Source organism: Bubalus bubalis, chromosome 5 (genome assembly GCF_019923935.1).
Source record: "Bubalus bubalis isolate 160015118507 breed Murrah chromosome 5, NDDB_SH_1, whole genome shotgun sequence".
Classification (NCBI taxonomy): domain Eukaryota; kingdom Metazoa; phylum Chordata; class Mammalia; order Artiodactyla; family Bovidae; genus Bubalus; species Bubalus bubalis.
This window is the reverse complement of record NC_059161.1, coordinates 16,703,145-16,722,865: the sequence shown is the minus strand read 5'-3', so window position 1 is coordinate 16,722,865 and position 19,721 is coordinate 16,703,145. Positions and strand designations below refer to the sequence as shown.

At 50.7% G+C, this 19,721-nt stretch overlaps 1 protein-coding gene across 2 annotated transcripts in view; it reads right to left on the bottom strand.

The window, feature by feature from the left end:
* Positions 1-19,721, bottom strand: part of NMNAT2 (nicotinamide nucleotide adenylyltransferase 2) — a 220,484-nt gene that overhangs the window by 12,469 nt on the left and 188,294 nt on the right. For both annotated transcript variants that reach the window (XM_025285503.3, XM_025285504.3), the window contains exons 8-11: positions 18,413-18,539; positions 17,097-17,177; positions 15,915-15,959; positions 10,697-10,773 (exon numbers count right to left, since the gene is read on the bottom strand). In XM_025285503.3, coding sequence (XP_025141288.1) covers positions 10,697-10,773; positions 15,915-15,959; positions 17,097-17,177; positions 18,413-18,539 — 330 coding nt within the window. The remainder of the gene's footprint in view (positions 1-10,696; positions 10,774-15,914; positions 15,960-17,096; positions 17,178-18,412; positions 18,540-19,721) is intronic.

The following is a 19,721-nucleotide window of genomic DNA, read 5'->3' as shown; positions in this document are numbered from 1 at the left end:
TACTGTTGAGGAAGAGGATTCCTGCAGAGTCCTCTCTAGGAGCTAGTTAGCTGATATACTCTCCCACTTTAGGATGTGGAAGGCAGCCCCAGTGTACCTAGTAATGGGAACTCTAAGAGACTCCAGGAAGTGACTCTAGAGAGACTTTCAGGTCTCCATGAAAATCATGGGTAATTTTAACTTCTGAATGTTCCCAAACTTCATCTGATTGGTCAGTGGAATCACCTTGGGGAGCTTTACAAACGATAACAGGCCCAGGGATTTTGATACACAGTGTCTACAATCAACCAGAGCCTCTGTCTTTACAAAGCTCCCTAATCCTCCCGAGGTGCACCCACTTTGGGATTATTGTTGCTTTTAACAATAGACAGGGACTTCCCTGGTGGTGCAGGGGATGGGAGGGCTTCCCTGGTAGCTCAGCTAGTAAAGAATCCGCCTGCAATGCAGGAGACCCCAGTTCAATTCCCGGGTTGGAAAGATCCCCTGGAGAAGGGATAGGTGACTCACTCCAGTATTCTTGGGCTTCCCTGGTGGCTCAGATGGTAAAGAATCTGCCTGCAATGCAGGAGACCTGGGTTCGATTCCTGAGTCAGGAGAAGAAAATGGCAACCCACTCTAGTGTTCTTGCCTGGGAAAGCCCATGGACAGAGGAGCTTGGCTACAGTCCATGGGATCACAAAGAGTTGGACACAACTGAGTGACTCAGCACAGCACAGTGGATGGGAAGCCACCTGCCAATGTAGGGGACATGGGTTCTATCCCTGGTCCAGGAGGATTCCGCCTGCCTCAGGGCGGCTAAGCCCGCGTACCACAACTACTTAAGCCCGCCTGCTGCAACTACTGAACCCCACTTGCCCTACAGCCAGTGCTCCCCAACAAGAGAAGCCACTGCAATGAGAAGCCCCATGCACCTCAACTGAGAGTAGCCGCCGCTCGCCACAACTAGAAAAAGCCCTTGCGCAGCAGTGAAGACCCAGTGCAACCAAAAATAAATAAATAAACACAAATTTACAAAACAATATAGGCAACTGCCTAAGCTGCTAATACCCTGGCTTGGTGTAGGATGAAGTCAAAATGAGATAGCTGTGGGATGGGCACTCTGGGAACTCCAGCAAAAATGAGGACATCCCCCCACCCCTATGCCCTAGAGAGATGAGGGCAGACATCTGACCCTAGGAAATAGAGAGTTTCTCAAGCGCTCCCTGCCCATGGAGCCCTGGGATGGAGCTTCTGTTCCAGCTCGAGTGGCCCAACACCTCCTGTGTCCTCACAGAGACGTCTCTGCTGGTCTTGGTCTTGCCTGGGGGAGGGGAGGGGGGTGGGCAGAGGCATTCTGATTGGCAAGTCCCTCTCCTGACGTGACTGCTGTGACCTCATTCTGCCACACCGCGGTGAGCAGGAGCGGGGTACAGTCTTCTCCCCCACCCGCAGCAGACAGTGGTCTCTCAGGGTAGCTCTGGCCTGTGTCCTGCCTCAGAGGTGGGGTTCTGTGCCATTCATCCTGCTTCAACTTCCTGCTCACAGGCTCAGCTTTGATCATATCTTTTCGTCTTCCGGGGCAAAGGGTCCCTGGGGGCAGCAGGGGTAGGGCTGGGGAAAGGAAGTGGGAGGGGGCAGACTCTGCTTCCCCTCCACATGGGGAATCTGAGGAAAGGATACGACACATGTTGGGGCAGGAAGCAGCTTGGCCTTGGGAGGGAGAACACTCCGGGCAACTTGGGCAGCAGATCTCTTGGAAGGAATGCGGAATTACCATCTTCCCTCAGGAGGCAGAATTTCCAGACTTGCCTTACTGGGTTCCACGGATACCTGGCCGGGAAGATGCCCTGTGGTCTTCCTAGCCCACCCCATGGCTTCATCTCTTGGCTCAATCACTATCCAGTGGGAGACATGAAACAAATGATGAATGATTTCACCCGTGTTGCTCTGAAAGATAAGGTGGGCTACTATTAAGTGGTACTACTATTAAAATCTTGTAGTGGCTAATTGTCTTCTGGGTAACTGACAAAAGTTTGGGCCACATCCCACTGTGGAGGCTGAACTCCTCCAACCAAGCTGTTTCCAGATACTCTTACATTCTTTCATTCAAAAACTTCTATTGAGTGTATATGGTGAACTGAGCACTGTCTCCGTGTTGCCCAATAAGATGGACAAGTTTAGTGTGCCCACAGAACTCACCTACAGTCAGGAGAGATCATAAACAAATAAATATGTAAATAAGAAAACATCAGGTGGAGCTAAGTACAATGTTGAATATAAAACAAAATGACCTTGAAGCCCAAACCTAAATGGCAAGAAGGAGCCAGGCATAGGAATACCTGGGAAAAGAGCATTCCCAGTGAGGCCACAGCTAATGCAAAGACCCTGAGGTGGGAAAGACTATTCAAACGAGGAAATCAAGTGTAACTGGAGCACAGAGACGTAGGGCAAGTACAGAAGAACCAGATCATGATAAAGATGGGATTTCATTCCAAATGCAAAGAGAAACCATTAGAGGATTTTAAACAGAGGGTTTGACTTCCTTTAGCAGCAGAATCCAATTTACATTGACCTGCCCAGGCAAGTCTAACTGCTAAGACCCTCTGTGGAATCATTCTGAGATCAGAGTTTGAAATCCTGACCATCTCCCCAAACAGTTCTTCATTCTCAAGGGAGAGGACCTGAATCTCTCGGGCTCACTTGTACTTGTTCTCCAGATGAGAATAATCAGGGATGAACAAGGGACTACCAGCAGGAAGGGGAAGCAACATTTATCAGGGTACCTGTATGCACCAGGCATAGTACGAGGAGATTTATTTATTAATGCATTTAATCCTTACAACAACCATTTTCTGAGATATGTGCTTCAGTTCCCACTTTATAGACAGGGAAACCAAGACTCAGTGAGATATAGTAACTAGTCCAAGCTGCACAGCTAGTGAGTGAATTTGAATCCACTCTTGTCTGCTTTACAGGCTCTTTTTTTTTTTTTTTAACCACATCATGCCTAATTTAGATCCATTAAAAAAAAATTTTTATGTTGTATTGGGGTATAGACAATGAACAATGTTGTGGTAGTTTTCAGGTGAACCGCGAAGGGACTCAGCCATACATAAACATGGGTCCATTCCCCTCCAAGTGCCCCTGCCATCCAGGCTGCCACATGACATTGAGCAGAGTTCCATGTGTTCCAGTAGGTCTTTGTTGTTTATCTGTTTTAAATATAGCAGCGTGTACATGCCTATCCTGAACTCCCTAACTGTCCCTTCTCTCCATCCTTCCACTCCTCCCTTCACCTCACTCCGGGCAACCATAAGCTCGTTCTCCAAGTCTGTGGGTCTGTTTCTGTTTTGTAAATAAGTTCTAGATCCATTTTAAGACTCGCAGTTTAGTGACTTGAAATTTTTTGGTTTGAAAATATAATCTATCTTCATTTTTTTCTCCAGGCTTACGGTGAGCCATGTCCTCAGTTCATTACTCCACGTCGCCCCCTAAAGTATGTAATTTTGTGTGCTTCTGAGTAGGTTAAACCAGATGCGAGAGCATCCAGCAGAAGCCACACAGTAGGTGAGGGGCATCTGAAACATGCTCCTCCCATTTCAGGCAAGAATCCTCCACCCTTGTTCTGCACCCGGCTTCTCTCTGGAGGGAGGGCTGAGCAGATGCTACTGCGGGAATGCATTTTCAGAATGGCTTCCTTAGTGCAAATAAACGAATGACCCTTCCAGGGGATTTCCCAGAGGAACCCCACACCCATTTCCAATCTGCTTGGGGGTGTGGGAAGGCAAGGGATTCCAGCCTCAAGTCAAAAGCCTGAAAACCAAAGCAACAGCGCCTTTCACACGAGAACCCTATCTCCCAGGGTAGGGGGTAAGCTGCCTTTCCCTGGGCTGGAAACGCGGCATCAGGCTTATCAGTGTGGGGGCCTAATCCCTGGGGTGGAAGTGTCCATCGGGCTTCCTGGCTGGGGCGGGACTGTCTGATAAAAACCATCTGAGCCTGAAAAGCCAAATGTTTGTCTTTGCTCCATTTGTCCTGGAGCCCTGGGATTTCTTCTGGAGTGGCCAGTGCCCCAGGCTCTTCCTCTGTTTATTTTCTTTGGTTGTTTTCCCATAGCTGGTGGATGTAGGAAGCAGTTAGCCCATGCCTGGTTGGCTGGAAAAATGTAGAACACAGCCAATTAGAGCCAGCCTATGGAATGCTGGACTGCGAAGTGCAAAAAGAAAGAAAAAGAAAAAAATAAAAACTTCCTCATTAGCCCATCTCTGGTGCCTGATGTTCCACCTCCAGGTGTTCATTCCTTTGAGTTAAATATTGACCCTTGCTCATTTGAAATGCAAATACCATTTTCAAGTGGCAAATACATGTAATCATTAAACTGAAATGATTTTGTCTGCTTGCTGAAAAGTCAGAAGCCTCCCAGGCAAAGACCAAGATAAACCTTCTGTTTCAGCCAACGAGAACCATCTCCCCAAAAGGTCTTATTCCTACCACTGGATCTTTGACAGCCTTCTCTCAACCTCCAAAGCCCTTCTCTTTGCACTCACTTAAATCCAATCCTGCCCATCATTCAAAGCCCAGCTCAAGCTGCTGAAAGAAAGTGAAAGTGAAGTCACTCAGTCATGTCTGACTTTTTGCGACCCCATGGACTACAGCCTACCAGGCTCCTCTGTCCATGGGATTTTCCAGGCAAGAGTACTGGAGTGGGTTGCCATTTCCTTCTCCAGAGGATCATCCCAACCCAGGGATCAAACTCGGGTCTCCCGCATTGTAGGCAGACGCTTTACTGTCTGAGCCACCAGGGAAGCTGGGCTGCTATGAACTACATGCCATTCTTCCCACTTGTCTGTCTTACCTGCACTAGGGAACTGAACATATGCAAAGTCCTGCTCTGCTGTTAATAGCTAAGTGGTCTTGGACAAGTCTGGTTTCCCAGATGGTACAGTGGTAAGGAATCTGCCTGCCAATGCAGAAAATGAGGGTTCGATCCCTGGGATTGGAAAGATCCCTTGGAGGAAGAAATGGCAACCAACTCCAGTATTCTTGCCTGGGAAATCCCATGGACAGAGGAAACTGGTGGACTGCAGTCCATGGGGTTGCAAAGAGTTGGACACCACTGAGCATGCACATGCGCATGCATGCTCGGACAAGTCCAGTCCAAGTGAGCCCTGGTTTCCATATCTATAAATGGACTCCACTTTCAGGAGGGCTCTGGGGGTTAACTGAGATAAGCCATGAGAAACAAGAAGAGTGTTTATTGTCTGTCTACCCCATAGAAGGCAAAGTGCACATGGTCGGAAACTTGACGTATTCTGTTCTCTTTGTTCCTTCAGCCCTAGAACAGTGTCTGGGACATGACAGGTACTCAATAAATATTTTAAAACCAATGAATAAATAACAGCCAACATTTATTGACTGCTTACTAAGTTCAAGAACTCTTTTAAACTTTCTGTATGTTTCATTTCATGTACTATAATGAACTAATAGAATAAAAACTGTAAGATATTTTTAGCAAGTGCTGCCAGGACAAATAAAGTACTTACATTCATACTGGGCACTCAGTATTAGCTGAAAGATTGATGGAAGGAAAGAATGCCTGAATCAGAATTAATTTGCCAGATTGCCTTCCATTATACTATAATGGAAAAAGCAGCTGGCAGCATAAGATCACTAGACGATGGGCTTTGTTTGAGGGAGGGGAGGAGGATACGAGTTTCCTGTCTCACAAATCTGTCATGACTTGACCCTTTCGGCTTTGGCCTTGCCTTCTCACAGGCCCTGGTCCAGGCCGGGACACCTGCTTCCCTGATGGTGTCAGGATGTGTGCCTGCTGTGTGCTTAGTCACCCAGTCATGTCCGACTCTTTGTCATCTGCAGCTCACCAGGCTCCTCTGTCCATGGGATTCTCCAGGCAAGAATACTAAAGTGGGTAGCCATTCCTTTCTCCAGGGGCTCTTCCTGACCCAAGGATCAAACCTGGGTCTCCTGCACTGCAGGTGGATTCTTCACCACCTGAGCCCCCAGGGAAGCCCAGCGTCAGGATGCAGCACAGCAAAGATCAAGTCTCCTGGGGGAGATTATTCTAATTAAAAGGTTGGGAATGGGATGGACTGGTGGGGACTGGGTCACCATCTCCAAAAGTGGGTCCAGGAAACTGGATCTTGCTTTCTCTTGGGAATCAAGAATGAAAATGCCAAGTGCCAGACCATGCAGAAGCAACTCTTCTGTGTTCCATGGAGAGAAATGTGATGAATATGTATGGCATTTTCTCTCCATGGAATGTAAGGACAAGGGGTGTGTCACTGGTCAGAGAAGGTCAGAATTCACTATGGGCTAATGGATCTTTGTGTCTATTGGGAAATGCCCAAGGGATGTGCTTGAGTTGGGGTGAGTGGTTGTGTAATTACATTTCTGGATGGAGAGCATAGGTTCAGGAATCCAAAGCAAAAGAATGAGCAAGACTGACTCAATGGAGAGTCTGTGATTGTGCCGAGAGAGACCTTGGCAGCCCTGTTGTGGAACAGACTGTCCCAGCTGCTTCTGACTGGGTGGGGACATTGCTGCTCCATGGCCTCTGGTGAGCGTTCTTTATAGAAGGGTGGAGAGGCTCCTATGTTCCCCACAGACCTGTTTGAACTAGTGGCTTCTCCCCTGGTTTTTTTCTGAGGATTCTGGAGATGACATGGGAAGCTGGAATGGGGAGCAAGGACATAGGACTTTTCTAAGAAACCTGGCTCTCTTCCCCACCTTTCTGTCCCATCATTGGCAGATTCAGAGCTTCAGGCTCATGGTCACTGAGCACAGATCTGTGGCCATCAAGTATCACATGGGACACCGGGTAAAGAGAAGAAGTGTGTTCTGATAAAGGGTGCACTAAATGAATGAAACTGGGGGCAGAAGTGGGTCTCACATATCTCATCCCAGGTAATCTCATAGTTAGGAACAGAGATCCCTAAAACCAGCTGCTTCCAGGCAAACTCCAGAGGGTAGAACAGAGGCAGGAGGTAAATGGAGCATGCCCCCACCCCACCACCACCCACCAGGGAAAGCAACTGGAATTCATTCCCCGTGGACAGAAACTCTGAAACATCAGTAGCAGTACAATCAAGAGAGGAGGCTGAGCCCTGCCTGGATAAGAGATAAGAGACTACACATTTCTCATTCTCAAAGTCAAGGAAACCCTCCCGACTAGAAATCTCCTCAAGAGGTCAAAAGTGGAGTGACGCCAACTACCCACAGGCCTCTTGGGTGAAATCCATCTTGGCTGAGAGATGTACATAGACATGGGAGGCTCCTGAGATATACCAAATACACACCCAGAACCAGACAGATTGAAATGACTGGCCAAAGGAAACCTGGAAGAAATGTCTCATAAAAGTGATTCAAACTATCACGAGGGCGCGGCTCTCTGAGTCCACCCATGTGTCTATCCACACGTACTGTGTTCTTCTCCTCCTAATAAACACTTCACTTGTTACACTACTTGCTGTCTTTGTGGGAATTCTTTTCTGCAGAGTTGAAGGGCTAGGGTCTTGTCTCGGACCACTCATCTAGCAGCTAGGATTTGGTGCTCTCATCTCTGAGACCCGGCCTCAGTCTCTGGCCAGGAACCGAAACCCTGCTTCAAGCCACCGCCGGCTGAGGCCACCTGAGATCAGAGCTTCCTATTAAAATCACCAGGGCTCACCCTGGACCAGTCTTGAAAGAAGGACCTTTCTTTCCTAGACCGTGAGCTCCAACCTTCCCCCAGTAAGGACAGTGGGATAAATCACTGAGTGGCTAGCTAGTTTCATGCTCCCTGTGTCCACTTTTGTCCAATCCCCACCCTATTTCTAGCGGAGAACCAGAGCCTTTACAAAAGGAATTTGCAGGGCAGAAAGCAGAACATTTTGAAGTCACTGGCTTTAAACACACTGACGAGATGTTCCTTGAGGTCCTGAGGAGGGAAGAGACAATAGGGGCGCTATCTTCAGCGGAGAAAGAAGAGGTTCCACTGCCCCCTGCTCCTTCCACACTAGAAAGAAGCTAGAGATCCGTGAAGCCCACCCGCTGCCCTAAGGGGAAAGCCTCAGAAGAAGACAGGGGCAGGATCATAGGTGGGTGGGGTCCAGCACGGGGCTTCCAGACTCAGTCAGGAATCCTATTCTCCAGGTGGGCACAGAGGGGAGGGCCACCCACCTCAAGGTCCCGAGAGGGAAGATGTGTGTGGCAACCCCAACGAAGAGATGCTCGTGTTCGGAGCCCATGTGAGCCTCTCAGGTTCTGCTCATCAGCAATGACTGAGACCTATTTCCCATCATCCCTGGGAGTAGTGATTTGGAGTTGAATTTTCATTTGGTATGAATAAATTACATGTGATATTTCTGGCACACCTCTGTTGTGGCCTGAGAGTCACACTCATTATGTAAGGAAACAACTCCATGTTTTTTTCTGTTTTTTTGGTTTTTTTTTGCCTCTACCTCAGATGGCATGATTCTAAGGATCCCACAGAGTCTTTGTGGGCGCTCGAGGGTAGGGAGGTTGGCACTCCAGGCTCTAGAAAATCCTCTGGAGTGAACCCTGAGGGGCTGCTTCACCCAATCGCCCTTCTGCCCGTGCTGTGGACGGGCATTCTCAGCCCCTTCAGCCGCACAGATGTGGGGTCCCTGCTTGGTCTGGATCTGCTGCACCTCTGGGAGTAGCCAGGCTGGGTGCTCTGATCCCTAGGGTGACGGTCAGGTGGGAAGATGATTGAATAAATGGGTGTCAAGTCTGCCTCCACTGCCACAGCCCCAGTACATCAACAGCTTTCGGTTTCTCAACTTTTCTCTTTTAACCAACGTATTCCTCTTCCAGTTGGTCCCACTTCAGCATTAGGGACCAACCGGAAGAGGAGTGACCTGGGGCTCTTTTCCCTGGTCTCTACAAGTTGGACCTGACAAGGTCAGGAGCAGCCGTTTCGGAGAGAAGCTAGAGGCTCTGCCGTCAGCGCAGAGGGACTGGCTGTGCTTCAGGGGCCCCCAGTTGTGTCCATTTCAGGCTCCAGAAAGCCTGTGTCTGCCCTTGAGAGGCCCACATTACAAGTCACATGCAGCAAGGAGGCCCTTGAGACGTCCTGCTCACGTGCTGGCCCTTCAGGCTGCTGCTCTGTCACTTTATCCCTGTAAATCCCCTCCCTGGCTGCCAGGGCCTCCCCGTGGGAAGGGGCCTCCGGCTACTGCCCGGATTTGCCCGGATTCTTGAAAGAGCTTTGCTGAAATCTTGTACAGAACTTCGCCCGCATTACTTTTTCCCTTCAAAGCAGCTTGCGAAGTAGAGAGGAAAGTAAAAGTTAATTAAGCCACTTAATCCAGAATTGAAAAGAGGTTTAAAATTTCACCTGCAAGAAATTGTTCAGGCGTGGAGAGGAAAGGGCTTACACAGTATAATTCGTTTCCCCTGAAACTCTCCCTCCCTGCTTGGTTATCACACAGCGTGTTAGCATTTATGCCCTTCACCTTGAACGTCTCTGTTTATCGATGTGTCTATTTAGGTAGATTCACTTATTAACAGTTGTATGCACTGTGTGTCAGGTGCTAGGCTGGGCACTTTACATGGACAATCTCATTTAATTCCTCCCAAACCCTATGAAGGGTACTATTACGATGGCCATTTTTGAGATGGGAAAAACTGATGCTTGTAATATATCTTGTCACAAGCTGTGCTGAAGTAGAACTGAGATCTTGAGTTTCACCCTGAAGGTTGTCTCTTTTCTCTTTCTCTTCAGAGACATATATGTACATGAGAAAATTTCATAAGCTGACATCTCGCCACCTAATACTTCCGGGCAGACACTGTATTGTATATTGCTTTTTATCTGTAGCATTCTGAGATTTTAAATCTCAGAATGCTACAGATAACATTCTTTAGGTTTAAAAAAACAACCAAGGCTCAAAGGAGTTGAGTGATTTGCATGGGGTCACACAGTAAGTAATACAAAAAATGTACTAAGTCTAGAATATCTGCCATGAGAAACCCACTTTCAAAGGGCCATGGGCTTGGGAGCTAGCATTAGGTCTGACTAACAGATGAATGAATTCATGAAATAACAAAAATGAATGTATGTCTAAAGGGTGAGGAACTTATGAATTAGCTAGTTTAAGACCATCTCAGCCAGATTTGGTAACAACTTGTCCACTGAGCTTCTAAAGGGTATAAGTTTCAATTCCTGGCTCCCTAAATCCCAAGTCAATTGCCAGAAGGATCCTACTGACCTTTTATCATTAACTTCTCCCCTCTTGACCCTTTTTCTCTTGTTAAGGAAATTCTAGGGTGGTATTTACCACTTCTTCAAAAAGAATCAAAGGAAAACAAAGCACATAATAATTTCAAAAGGGCAAAGGCTTTTTCTTTTTTAAAAAGACCTCTCTCCCCCACCTCTCCCCACCAGCACATATACTCCAAGTGCTGTTTGGCGAAGGTATTCTATGACTCAGATTGCTTTTTTCCCAGGGGCTTTCCAGGAGCAAGCATGAGGGGGAGTGAGTGTAAAAATACAGGAGGAGATAAAGCTTGGGGGTAGTGAGAATTTTTTCCCATCATGATGTGAACGATTGCCCTCCTGGGAGCTCACGGGAGATAGGAGACTCAAGCTGGGGAGGGAGGCTAGATGGGGAGGGAAGACCAGGGGTCAGAGTTGAGTGCCCCTCCCCATCCTGCCCCACACCAGCTGTGCGCAGGCCATAACCCTGCTACTCACATCTGCCTCGTTCCACAGTCCTGGGATGCAGAAGGATTCCAGAAGGTCACTGCCACACAGCAGCAAGATCCGCAGCTCTGAGGAGGGGTGACAAAGTTAGCAAAGGGAGAGGGAAGCGTTCAAATATCAGCCTTCTTCCTCCGACCAGCACAGAAGCGTCCCATCCCTGGGACTCCAGAGCCCAGTTCCAGCAGGCAGCACGCTGTGTGCTGCCCTGAATCCTCTGCTCAGCCCTCCCCCAGCCTCATTTACAGACCACTCTCACTCCCTGCAGGAAGAAACTCTCTCCTGTGGAATGGAGCAGATAACTGTCCTGGTTTGCTGGGACTGAAGGATTTCCTCGGTGGGTTTCATGCTAAACCAGGATGTCTGGTCACCCACAGTCTAAGGCAGCTACACGCCTTGTGTGAGGTCTAAGAGGCTCTCTTTTTTGCTCTATGTCAAACCAAAGTGCCCGTGGAGTGTGGCTTTTCTGCTGCTGGGCATCCTCTGGGGTTTGTCTTCCATCACAAGTGTGACGTGATGGGGGCAGGGGACATGGAGTGCACCCTCAATTCACCAGCTGGCTCAGCTCATCAGACGTCTTCCCTGTACGTGGCCACTGTCCTCAGCAAACGGCTTGAGAAGCGAGGCTGCCCCCACCTTTCCAACTCCCAGGCACGTTTCCAGCTTATCACTAGTTTTTCTTCCCTTGTTAAGCCCAGTCTGAATTATCCCAGCGAGGCCACTGTCGCTTAAAACAGGCAGCAAACTGACTCAGGCATGAAAACTGAGCAACGGGGGTGAAAAAGAATCCTGGGATTCTCAGAACCACATGGGGAGAGACCTCCACCTGGGATGAGATTCAGGCCATGTGTTGGTTCCCGGGTACTTTCCCTAGGCTCTTTCATCAGGTGCTGTGCTTAATTGCTCAGCCGTGTCCGACTGTTTGCGACCCCATGGACTGTAGCCCACCAGGCTCCTCTGTCCATGGGATTCTCCAGGCAAGAATACTGGAGTGGGTGGCCATGCTCTCCTCCAGGGAATCTTTCCCAACCCAGGTATCAAACCCAGGTCTCCCTCACTGCAGGATTCTTTACGGTCGGAGCCACCAGGCTCTGTCACCAGGGGGCTGTGACTGTGGGCATCCTGTCGGAACCAGTGACACAGCCCTACTCTGAGCCTCCAGAGACCGCTGCCACCCTGGCCCCAGAGGCTGAGGGCCGGCAGCTCTGCCCTCTTCAGACCCCGTAGCTAGCTCAGGGACCTGCGGAGGACTTTCAGGTGGTGAGCTCGCCCCGGGTGCAGGCTCAGTGGGAGACTGCTGGGCAGACAGGGTCAGCATCTTACAGTCCCAGGTCGGCATAGCTCACCCTCAGGGAGTCCCCTGCAGCACCGGGGTCTTAACGCCTAAATATTCCTGCAGCCTCCCACCTCCCCCTCCCCGTCACACTGTCATCTAATGTTCTGTTTACATCCAGGGACCTAATAGAACGTTATATACCCAGGGCCTAGCAGAGTGACCTGCGCACAGTAGGTGCTCAGGATGTGTTGAATGAGTGAATGACAGAGAGGCTGGCCACAGAGGCCGTGTGGGCAGGCTGTCTCAGAGCCTTCTGGGTGCCCCGGGATGGCAGTGCCAGATGGTGACTGTGGCCTCGGCTCTTGCAGCATGGAAGCCCTGGTCATGGTCTGCCTCCAGCCTCGGGATGGCCGAGAGGAGCCAGAATGGGCTGACTCTGGGGTTCCTGATGTTCCCTGTTCCCTGCTCGGAGCCGCCCAGAGCTCCAGGTCAGCTCTGTTGAAAGGCTGCAGCTCTCTAACTGTGGGCCTAAAACTTCGGTTTGGAGGCCATGTCCAGGAGACATGCCAGCCCTCAGCTTTTTGTACATCAGTGGTCAACCGGGGGCGATTCTGCCTCCAGAGTTTGGCACGGTCAGGAGACGTTTTTTTGTCGTCAAGGCTGGAGAGAGAGGTGTGCTACCGGCACCTAGTGCTGGGAAGGCAGGAACGCGGCTCAAACGTCCACAGGGCACACAGCCAGCCCCCACACCTCAGGGTTACGCCTGTTTCCTATGACAACGGCGGTGTGGTTGCGAAGCCCTGCTCTGCGGCCACGGAAATGAAGCGCTTTTCAATTCCCTATCCAGAGACTCACTTTCTCACTCGAGTATAACGTGGGATTATTTTTAAAGCCAAAGCAGAGCAAGTTAAAGCGGGGGGTTTCCACCTTTGCTTGCAGCACCGGAACAGATGGATTTGTCACAGACCAGAGGCCCCAGCCGGAGAAGGCAATGGCACCCCACTCCAGTACTCTTGCCTGGAAAACCCATGGACGGAGGAGGCTGGTAGGCTGCAGTACATGGGGTTGCTAAGAGTCGGACACGACAGAGCGACTTCATTTTCACTTTTCATTTTCCTGCTTTGGAGAAGGAAATGGCAACCCACTCCAGTGTTCTTGCCTGGAGAATCCCAGGGACGGGGGAGCCTGGTGGGCTGCCGTCTATGGGGTCGCACGGAGTGGGACACGACTGAAGCGACTTAGCAGCAGCAGCAGAGCAGCAGCAGAGGCCCCAGCAGGGCTTGGGAATCCCATGTGTGGCCGCTGGAGGGCAGCAATGGATTCTCCGGTTTACCCTAGGAGATGAAGGCTCACGTTCTCAGCCTCCAAGTCTGGGGCAGGCCTGGTTAAAAAAGTGGAAATGGCGCCATAGATGCTAACTGAGCTAGGAGAAATGGCTTTTTCCTTCTCGTGAAGCGTGCAAGGGGATTTCAGAAAGAGGAGGTGTGAGCCAAATGGCCTCACAGGGCAGTGCTCTGGGGGCCAGGCTGTTCCTCTGGGCCCTACTTCCTTCCCCAGTTCAGGATCCAGGGAGCCAGAGTCAGCCCTCCTCGGTCACACTCTCCTCTCAGCAATTCTGCTTCTGTGAAGCCCCAGGCCCCGAGGCCCTTTCCAGCTCCCATCACACCCCGAGGCAGCAGCCACCTGTACCACGCCAGGCCACGAATCCATCCACACAACTGTGGCCACTCAGCTTTCCTTTCTCTGAGAGAGGGGGTCAGATGGGGCCAAGCTTCACAAGGAATGCTAGGAGCATGGCCATGCAAACACCCACTGCATTCCCTCTCTGTCCAAGGGGGGACTCCCCAGGCCGCAACCTGATACACGGACCCTGGGTGCTGGGGAGGTGAACGAGGTCCCAGGTGAAGCTGGCTCACAATACATTCTTCCCGGAACAAGGTATGGGAGGAAAATACACACTGGAATACAGTTGAAAGGTTGAAGACTGCTCTGAGCGCGGCTGGTCAAGAAGACTTTGTCCCCAAGAAGATAGTTACTGGCCAGGTATGGAACCGCCAGGCAGGGGGAGTACAAGGCTTTTGGGTGTTTGTGGCTGTGGAACCTGGGGGTGAATGCTCCTGCTGGTTTTGGGGAGCATCCAGAAGTACTCTTTCCTGTGGCCTTCAGACAGCCATGTGCTGGTAAATAAAAACTATTAAAACTTAAAGAATCAAGGAGTTTCGAGTACTTATTACCTCTGTTTTTAATACAAGGTATTTAACTGCTGTGCTTAGCCACTCAGTCACGTCCGATTCTTTGGGACCCCATGGACTGCAGCCGGCCAGGTTCCTCTGTCCGTGGAGATTCTCCAGGTAAAAATACTGAAATGGGTTGCCATGCCCTCCTCCAGGGGATCTTCTCAACCCAGGGATAGAACCCAGGTCTCCTGCATCGCAGGTAGATTCTTTACTGTCTGAGCCATCAGGGAAGCCCAAGAAAACTGGAGTGGGTAGCCTATCTCTTCTCCAGGGGAACTACCTGACCCAGGAATCGAGGGGGTCTCCTGCATTGCAGGCGGTTTCTTTACCAGCTGAGCTACCCAGGAAGCCCATTTAACTGCTACTTAGTATAATTTAATTTTTTTGACTGAGTTTAACAACCAACTGGTAAAATTTCTGAAAATTTTCAAATGGTTCTAGCAGGTCAGTATGAGTCAACTCAAGTGCATCACTACTGGGGATCAGAGGACAAGACCCAGAGAAGTTCCTAGAAATGATGTCACATCTGCTGGGCCTCCTGGGAGAATCCAGTGCAGCCCTGCCCCTTCATCCCTAGGACGGGGCCTGGAGTATCTTTGCAGCTGGAAGTTGAAGATTGAGCATGCCCGCTGGACACCCAGCTGCCCCCCATCCTAGCACCATGGAGATGACACCCTGGCCCCCTGCCTCCCTTCCTCCTCAACCATCCCTATTGGTTCAAGGTTGGAAATTGGAAACCTGAGAAATGGCAGTGTGTATGTGTTAGTCGCTCAGTCGTGTCCGACTCTTTGCAAACCCATGGATTGTAGCCCACCAGGCTCCTCTGTCCATGGGATTCTCCAGGCAAGAGTACTGGAGTGGTTTGCCGTTTCCTTCTTCAAAATGGCATTAGTCGGCCCCAGAGTCAAAAGAACAAGGGCTGGACCTTCAGCTCTCCTGCAGAGTTGAATTTGGGTTTGTAAGAGAGAGAGACCCAAAGATGGATATTCTCATCCATGCTGAGTCCTTTGGGGACTTCCGGCTGTCACTGACCCTCCTTGTCACCTGGGACCTGCAGCAGCTCGAGCTCCATTCTCGTCCGTCTGTGCTTTTCCAGCTTCAGACACTTCTGTCTCTAAGCTACTCTGGAACCTTGGGAAAATGTGCTTCCCGGCTTGTTTCCTAGGGCTGCTCAGGACTCACCTCATTTCTAGGGGAGTCAGTGCCTTCCCATCCTGACAGCTCCGTGTAACCCCCCTCTACCCGCTCTGGCCTGGGGCCTTTACTGCCTTCACACAGTCAGGGCCTTAGTGTCCACCCAAGGCTGTGGGGGAGATCTGAGACATGGCTCCAAGCACTGGACCCCTCTGCTGAGGAAGGCAGGGGATCTTCTGTGGGCACGGTGTTTCGGGCAAGAGAAGAATCTCTGGCTGGCAATGAACTGAACTTCCGTATCTTTTGAATGAGATGAAGAAGCTCTGAAGGGGAAACTGCCCACGGACCCCATCCTACCTCCAGGGATCCTGCCAGAGTCCAGTTGGGAGGTGGTACAGGTGAGATAACTAAGAACATGCTCTTAGCTTGAGAGCAATTAATTACCCTTCCAAGAGCAGACCCTGCTGCAAACACCCTCCAGGGGTTGCAAGCCTCCCCCCTCCCCCACTGTGCCCGTTTGGAGGCAGGAGACCCTGAACATTCCCGCTTCTTCAGCCCCACTCACCGATCTCCTCGTACCGCATCACTGTGCCCAGGTTGGCATTCTCATCTAGGGAGGCAAGAGGAAATGCAGAATCAGGGAACCAGCTTCCTGGTACCTGACTCTCAATCTGCCCGAGGGGCTTCTCAGAGGGAGAACACAGGCTGCGATGGGTGGGTGCGAGTAGGGACATCTGAGTATCATAAGTGGAGAGCACGGTCCAGCTTGTAATGGAGAGGGAACACTTCCTCAGGCTCCAGGGCAGGATCACTGTTCTGGGAATTCAGAACTAGACCGCCTGGCTGGGTAGCCAGTGATGGACACACACGCACTCACGCCGAGTGCCTTCTGTTTCCTTTTGTATTGGAGTGGGAGGAGGCTGGCCACAAGAGCAGCATCCTCAAACCTAGGGAGGCAGTTGGCACAGTAACAGGAGGTGGCCCTCTCTTGTTCAGGGTTACCTGGTTCAGAGAACAAGCAAAACTGAGCAGGCTGAGATTTTTCATATGGCAGAAGGCAAAGCCCCAGGAAGATGTGAAAGAGACAGAGGCTCTGCTGTGGGTGCTGAAGGGGCGCCCCGCATGGGGCCCACGGTATGCACAGCACCACAGAGATGACACCCTGGCCCCCTGCCTCCCTTCCTCCTCGACCATCTCTGTTGGTTCAAGGTTGGAAGTTGGAAACCTGAGAAATGGCAGTAGTCAGCCCCAGAGTCAAAAGAATGAGGGTTAGACCGCTCTCCTGCAGAGTCAAATTTGGGTTTGTAGGAGAAAGAGACCCAAAGGTGGGTATTCTCATCCATGCTGAGTGATCCATTTTTTTTCTCCAAAAAAATGGAAAAAATTAAGAGAAGGACGTGTATGTTCTTAGCCTCTCAGCAGAAGTACTGACACAGGCAGAGCCGGGAAGACCTGAGAGGGGCCGCTGGGCCCCTAAGAACTCTCAGGTGGGTGGACACATTCCATGGAGGGAGGGACCAGCACAGCCCAGAGAAGGACGATGAGTGCGGGAGATCTCCGGGAGCCTCAGGCCAGGATGGCCGCATTCCTGGGCTCCCGTCACAGATGGGCTCTGCAGGTCAGGTGACATCTTCCATTCTCTCTCAATCATTGCACTATAAGTGCTTTAGGCCACAGCAGGTGCTAGGGGTGTCTGCTGCATGAAAGAGGGAGGAGGGATAGAAAACGAGGGGGGCTGCTTCCTTACCCACAAAGGTGAAACGCTCCACTGGCGGGCGGACACAGCAGATCCGGCTCAGGCTTTCTCCCACCTTTCCCAGGATCTTGGCTACAGGAGAGAGCAAGACAGACAGGGACAGATAGAGAGGACCACTCATAACTCACACTCTCATCAGCCCCGCCTAGGGGCCCTGGAAACACAGGACTGCCTGGAGGGGTGGGGACTGGGTCATGGAGGCAGAAGGAGGCTGGAGAGAAAGAACAGAAAGGTGATGGCCCCATTCCTGCTTCTCATTTCCAGTCCAAGGAACAAGCATTCTGAGCCCTAGACTGGAATCTATTTTCTGGTGGTGTTTATGACAGTGTAGAAAAATTGGAAAATATAGAAGAAGAATACATATTAAAAGGAAAAGAAATATCCATAATTCTACCGCTAGAGGTAACTGCCACTAAAGTAGTCATATATTATTTATTTTCTTCCATTTTTATTATGCATCAGTTCAGTTCAGTCATTTCAGTCACTCAGTCATGTCCGGCTCTTGCAACTCCACGGACTGTAGCCCACCAGGCTCCTCTGTCCATGGGATTCTCCAGGCAAGAATACTGGAGTGGGTGGCCATGCCCCACTCCAGGGGATCTTCCTGACCCAGGGATCGAACCTGAGTCTCCTACAGCTCCAGCATTGCAGGCGGATTCTTTGCTGATGAACCACGGGGGAAAGACCTATGAGCTGTGTAACCTTTGGCAAATCACTTACCTTCTCTGGAGCTGTTTTCTTTTTGTAAGTGGGAATATAATATCTATGTCACAGAATTACTGCATTAAATAAGAATCTGTGTAATGCACGGAGCACTGTGCAAGCAGACACTACTAAGTGTTGGGTAAGTGCTGGGGGCCCTTGAAGGGATGACTGAAGCTGGCTGGGGGGCTGGTGTTAGGGGCTGGCAGCAGACTGCCCAGGTTTCACTTCTGTCCCTGCTACTTCCTACCGTGTGACCTTGGCAGAATGCACAACCTCCTTAGAAAGGCAGAGAAAAATGTTCCCTTTGGTACCTTTAATTCCCAGTTAAGGCAGTCATATTTATGTTAAAACACATACCATCAACCCCTGTCTCTGTCCCTGAATCTGTATCTATCACTGTGACTATTTCTTTGATGCTGTTTCTTACGGGTTCTCAAAGCATGGTCCCTGGACCATCGAGTTTTTAAAAATGCAAATTCTCTTCCTTTTCCCAGACCTACTGAATCAAGTTCTGGGACAGTGCTTAGTGATCTGGGTTTTAACAAGAACTCCAGGCGATTCTGAAGTTCGAGAGCCTCTGCTCTACACCAGCGTTTCCCTACCTGCGGTGGGCTTGCTGGGCGCATTGTTGTTCTGGTAGATGGGTTGGGAGGTCTCATTTCGGGGCTGTCCGATCACAGGTGTCATGGAGGGTGTGTTGACGTTGGAGAGGATGCAGCCAGTCACCCGCTGCGGGGAGAAAGAAGAGCACAGTCAGTGAAGTCTTTTCTAGTTATCCCCAAATGCTCATCTGCTTGGCCATCATGGTGAGGTGTCCCAGAGCTGAGAAAGAGGATTGGGGGAAGGTTCTAGACCCTAGGTGTGCGCTAGACTACACTACGCTGGTAGGAGGCGAGATGGCTCCCTGGGAAATGCATTGGATGTGTTGTTGAACAGACCTGGGTTCAAGTTTGAGTTCTGTCCCCTTCTGGCTGCGTGACCTTGGATAGTTAACTTACCTGGTCTTGAACCTCAGCTTGAATGCCTCACTGACAGCGGCAACAGGGCCATCTCTCTAGGTTGTGGCGGGCTTACACGAGCGACCATACATGGAGCGCCTTTAGAACATCTGGCACATGGCAGAAACTGTGCACATTTTGTGACTTTCCATAGAATGCGCATGCCTTTCCCGCCTGCTTCATGGGACTCAAAATGAGGTCATGTCTGCAGAAGGGCTGTGCGAGCTCGGGAAAGGTCACACAAACACCAGGCGCTATCACCACCTGCCGCCTCTCCAGGCCAGAGATGCCAGCGACAGGGCCAGGCCGGGGAGTGGTGCCAGGCCAGAGATGCCAGCGACAGGGCCAGGCTGGGGAGTGGTGCTGGGCGGAGCAGGATGTCTGCGCTGCAGGAAGGGGGAGGCAGGGCTCTGGGAACTCTGCGCCTGCTCAGAGTGTAAATACACATTCCAGAGCTAAACGGAAATGCTCTGTGTATTATCCATTGTGCTGTGTTATCTGGCCTGCTGCTTCTCTTGGTGCCACAGCAAACACAGAGCTGATAACGCAGCATTCTTCACAGCTGACCCAGAAACAACCCCCCACCCACCCCCAGCCTTGGCCCGTGGAGGGTGGAAGAGCAGCTTCTGGGCCACAGAAAAACAAAGGATGAATTTTCAATCTGCTGAGCTTCACAGGGCTGTTGCTTATTCGAAGTCCCTTCCCTGAAAGCCAGCTTCCCCTCATCCCTGGCCCACCATCCTTTCTGGATTCCCGAGTCCCTCTGCTGGAGGGCTTCCCGGGTGGCTCAAGGGTAAAGAATCTGCCTGCCAAGAAGGAGATGCAGGTTTGACCCCTGGGTTGGGAAGATCCTCTGGAGGAGGAAATGGCAACCCACTCCCGCATTCTTGCCTGGGAAATCCCATGGACAGAG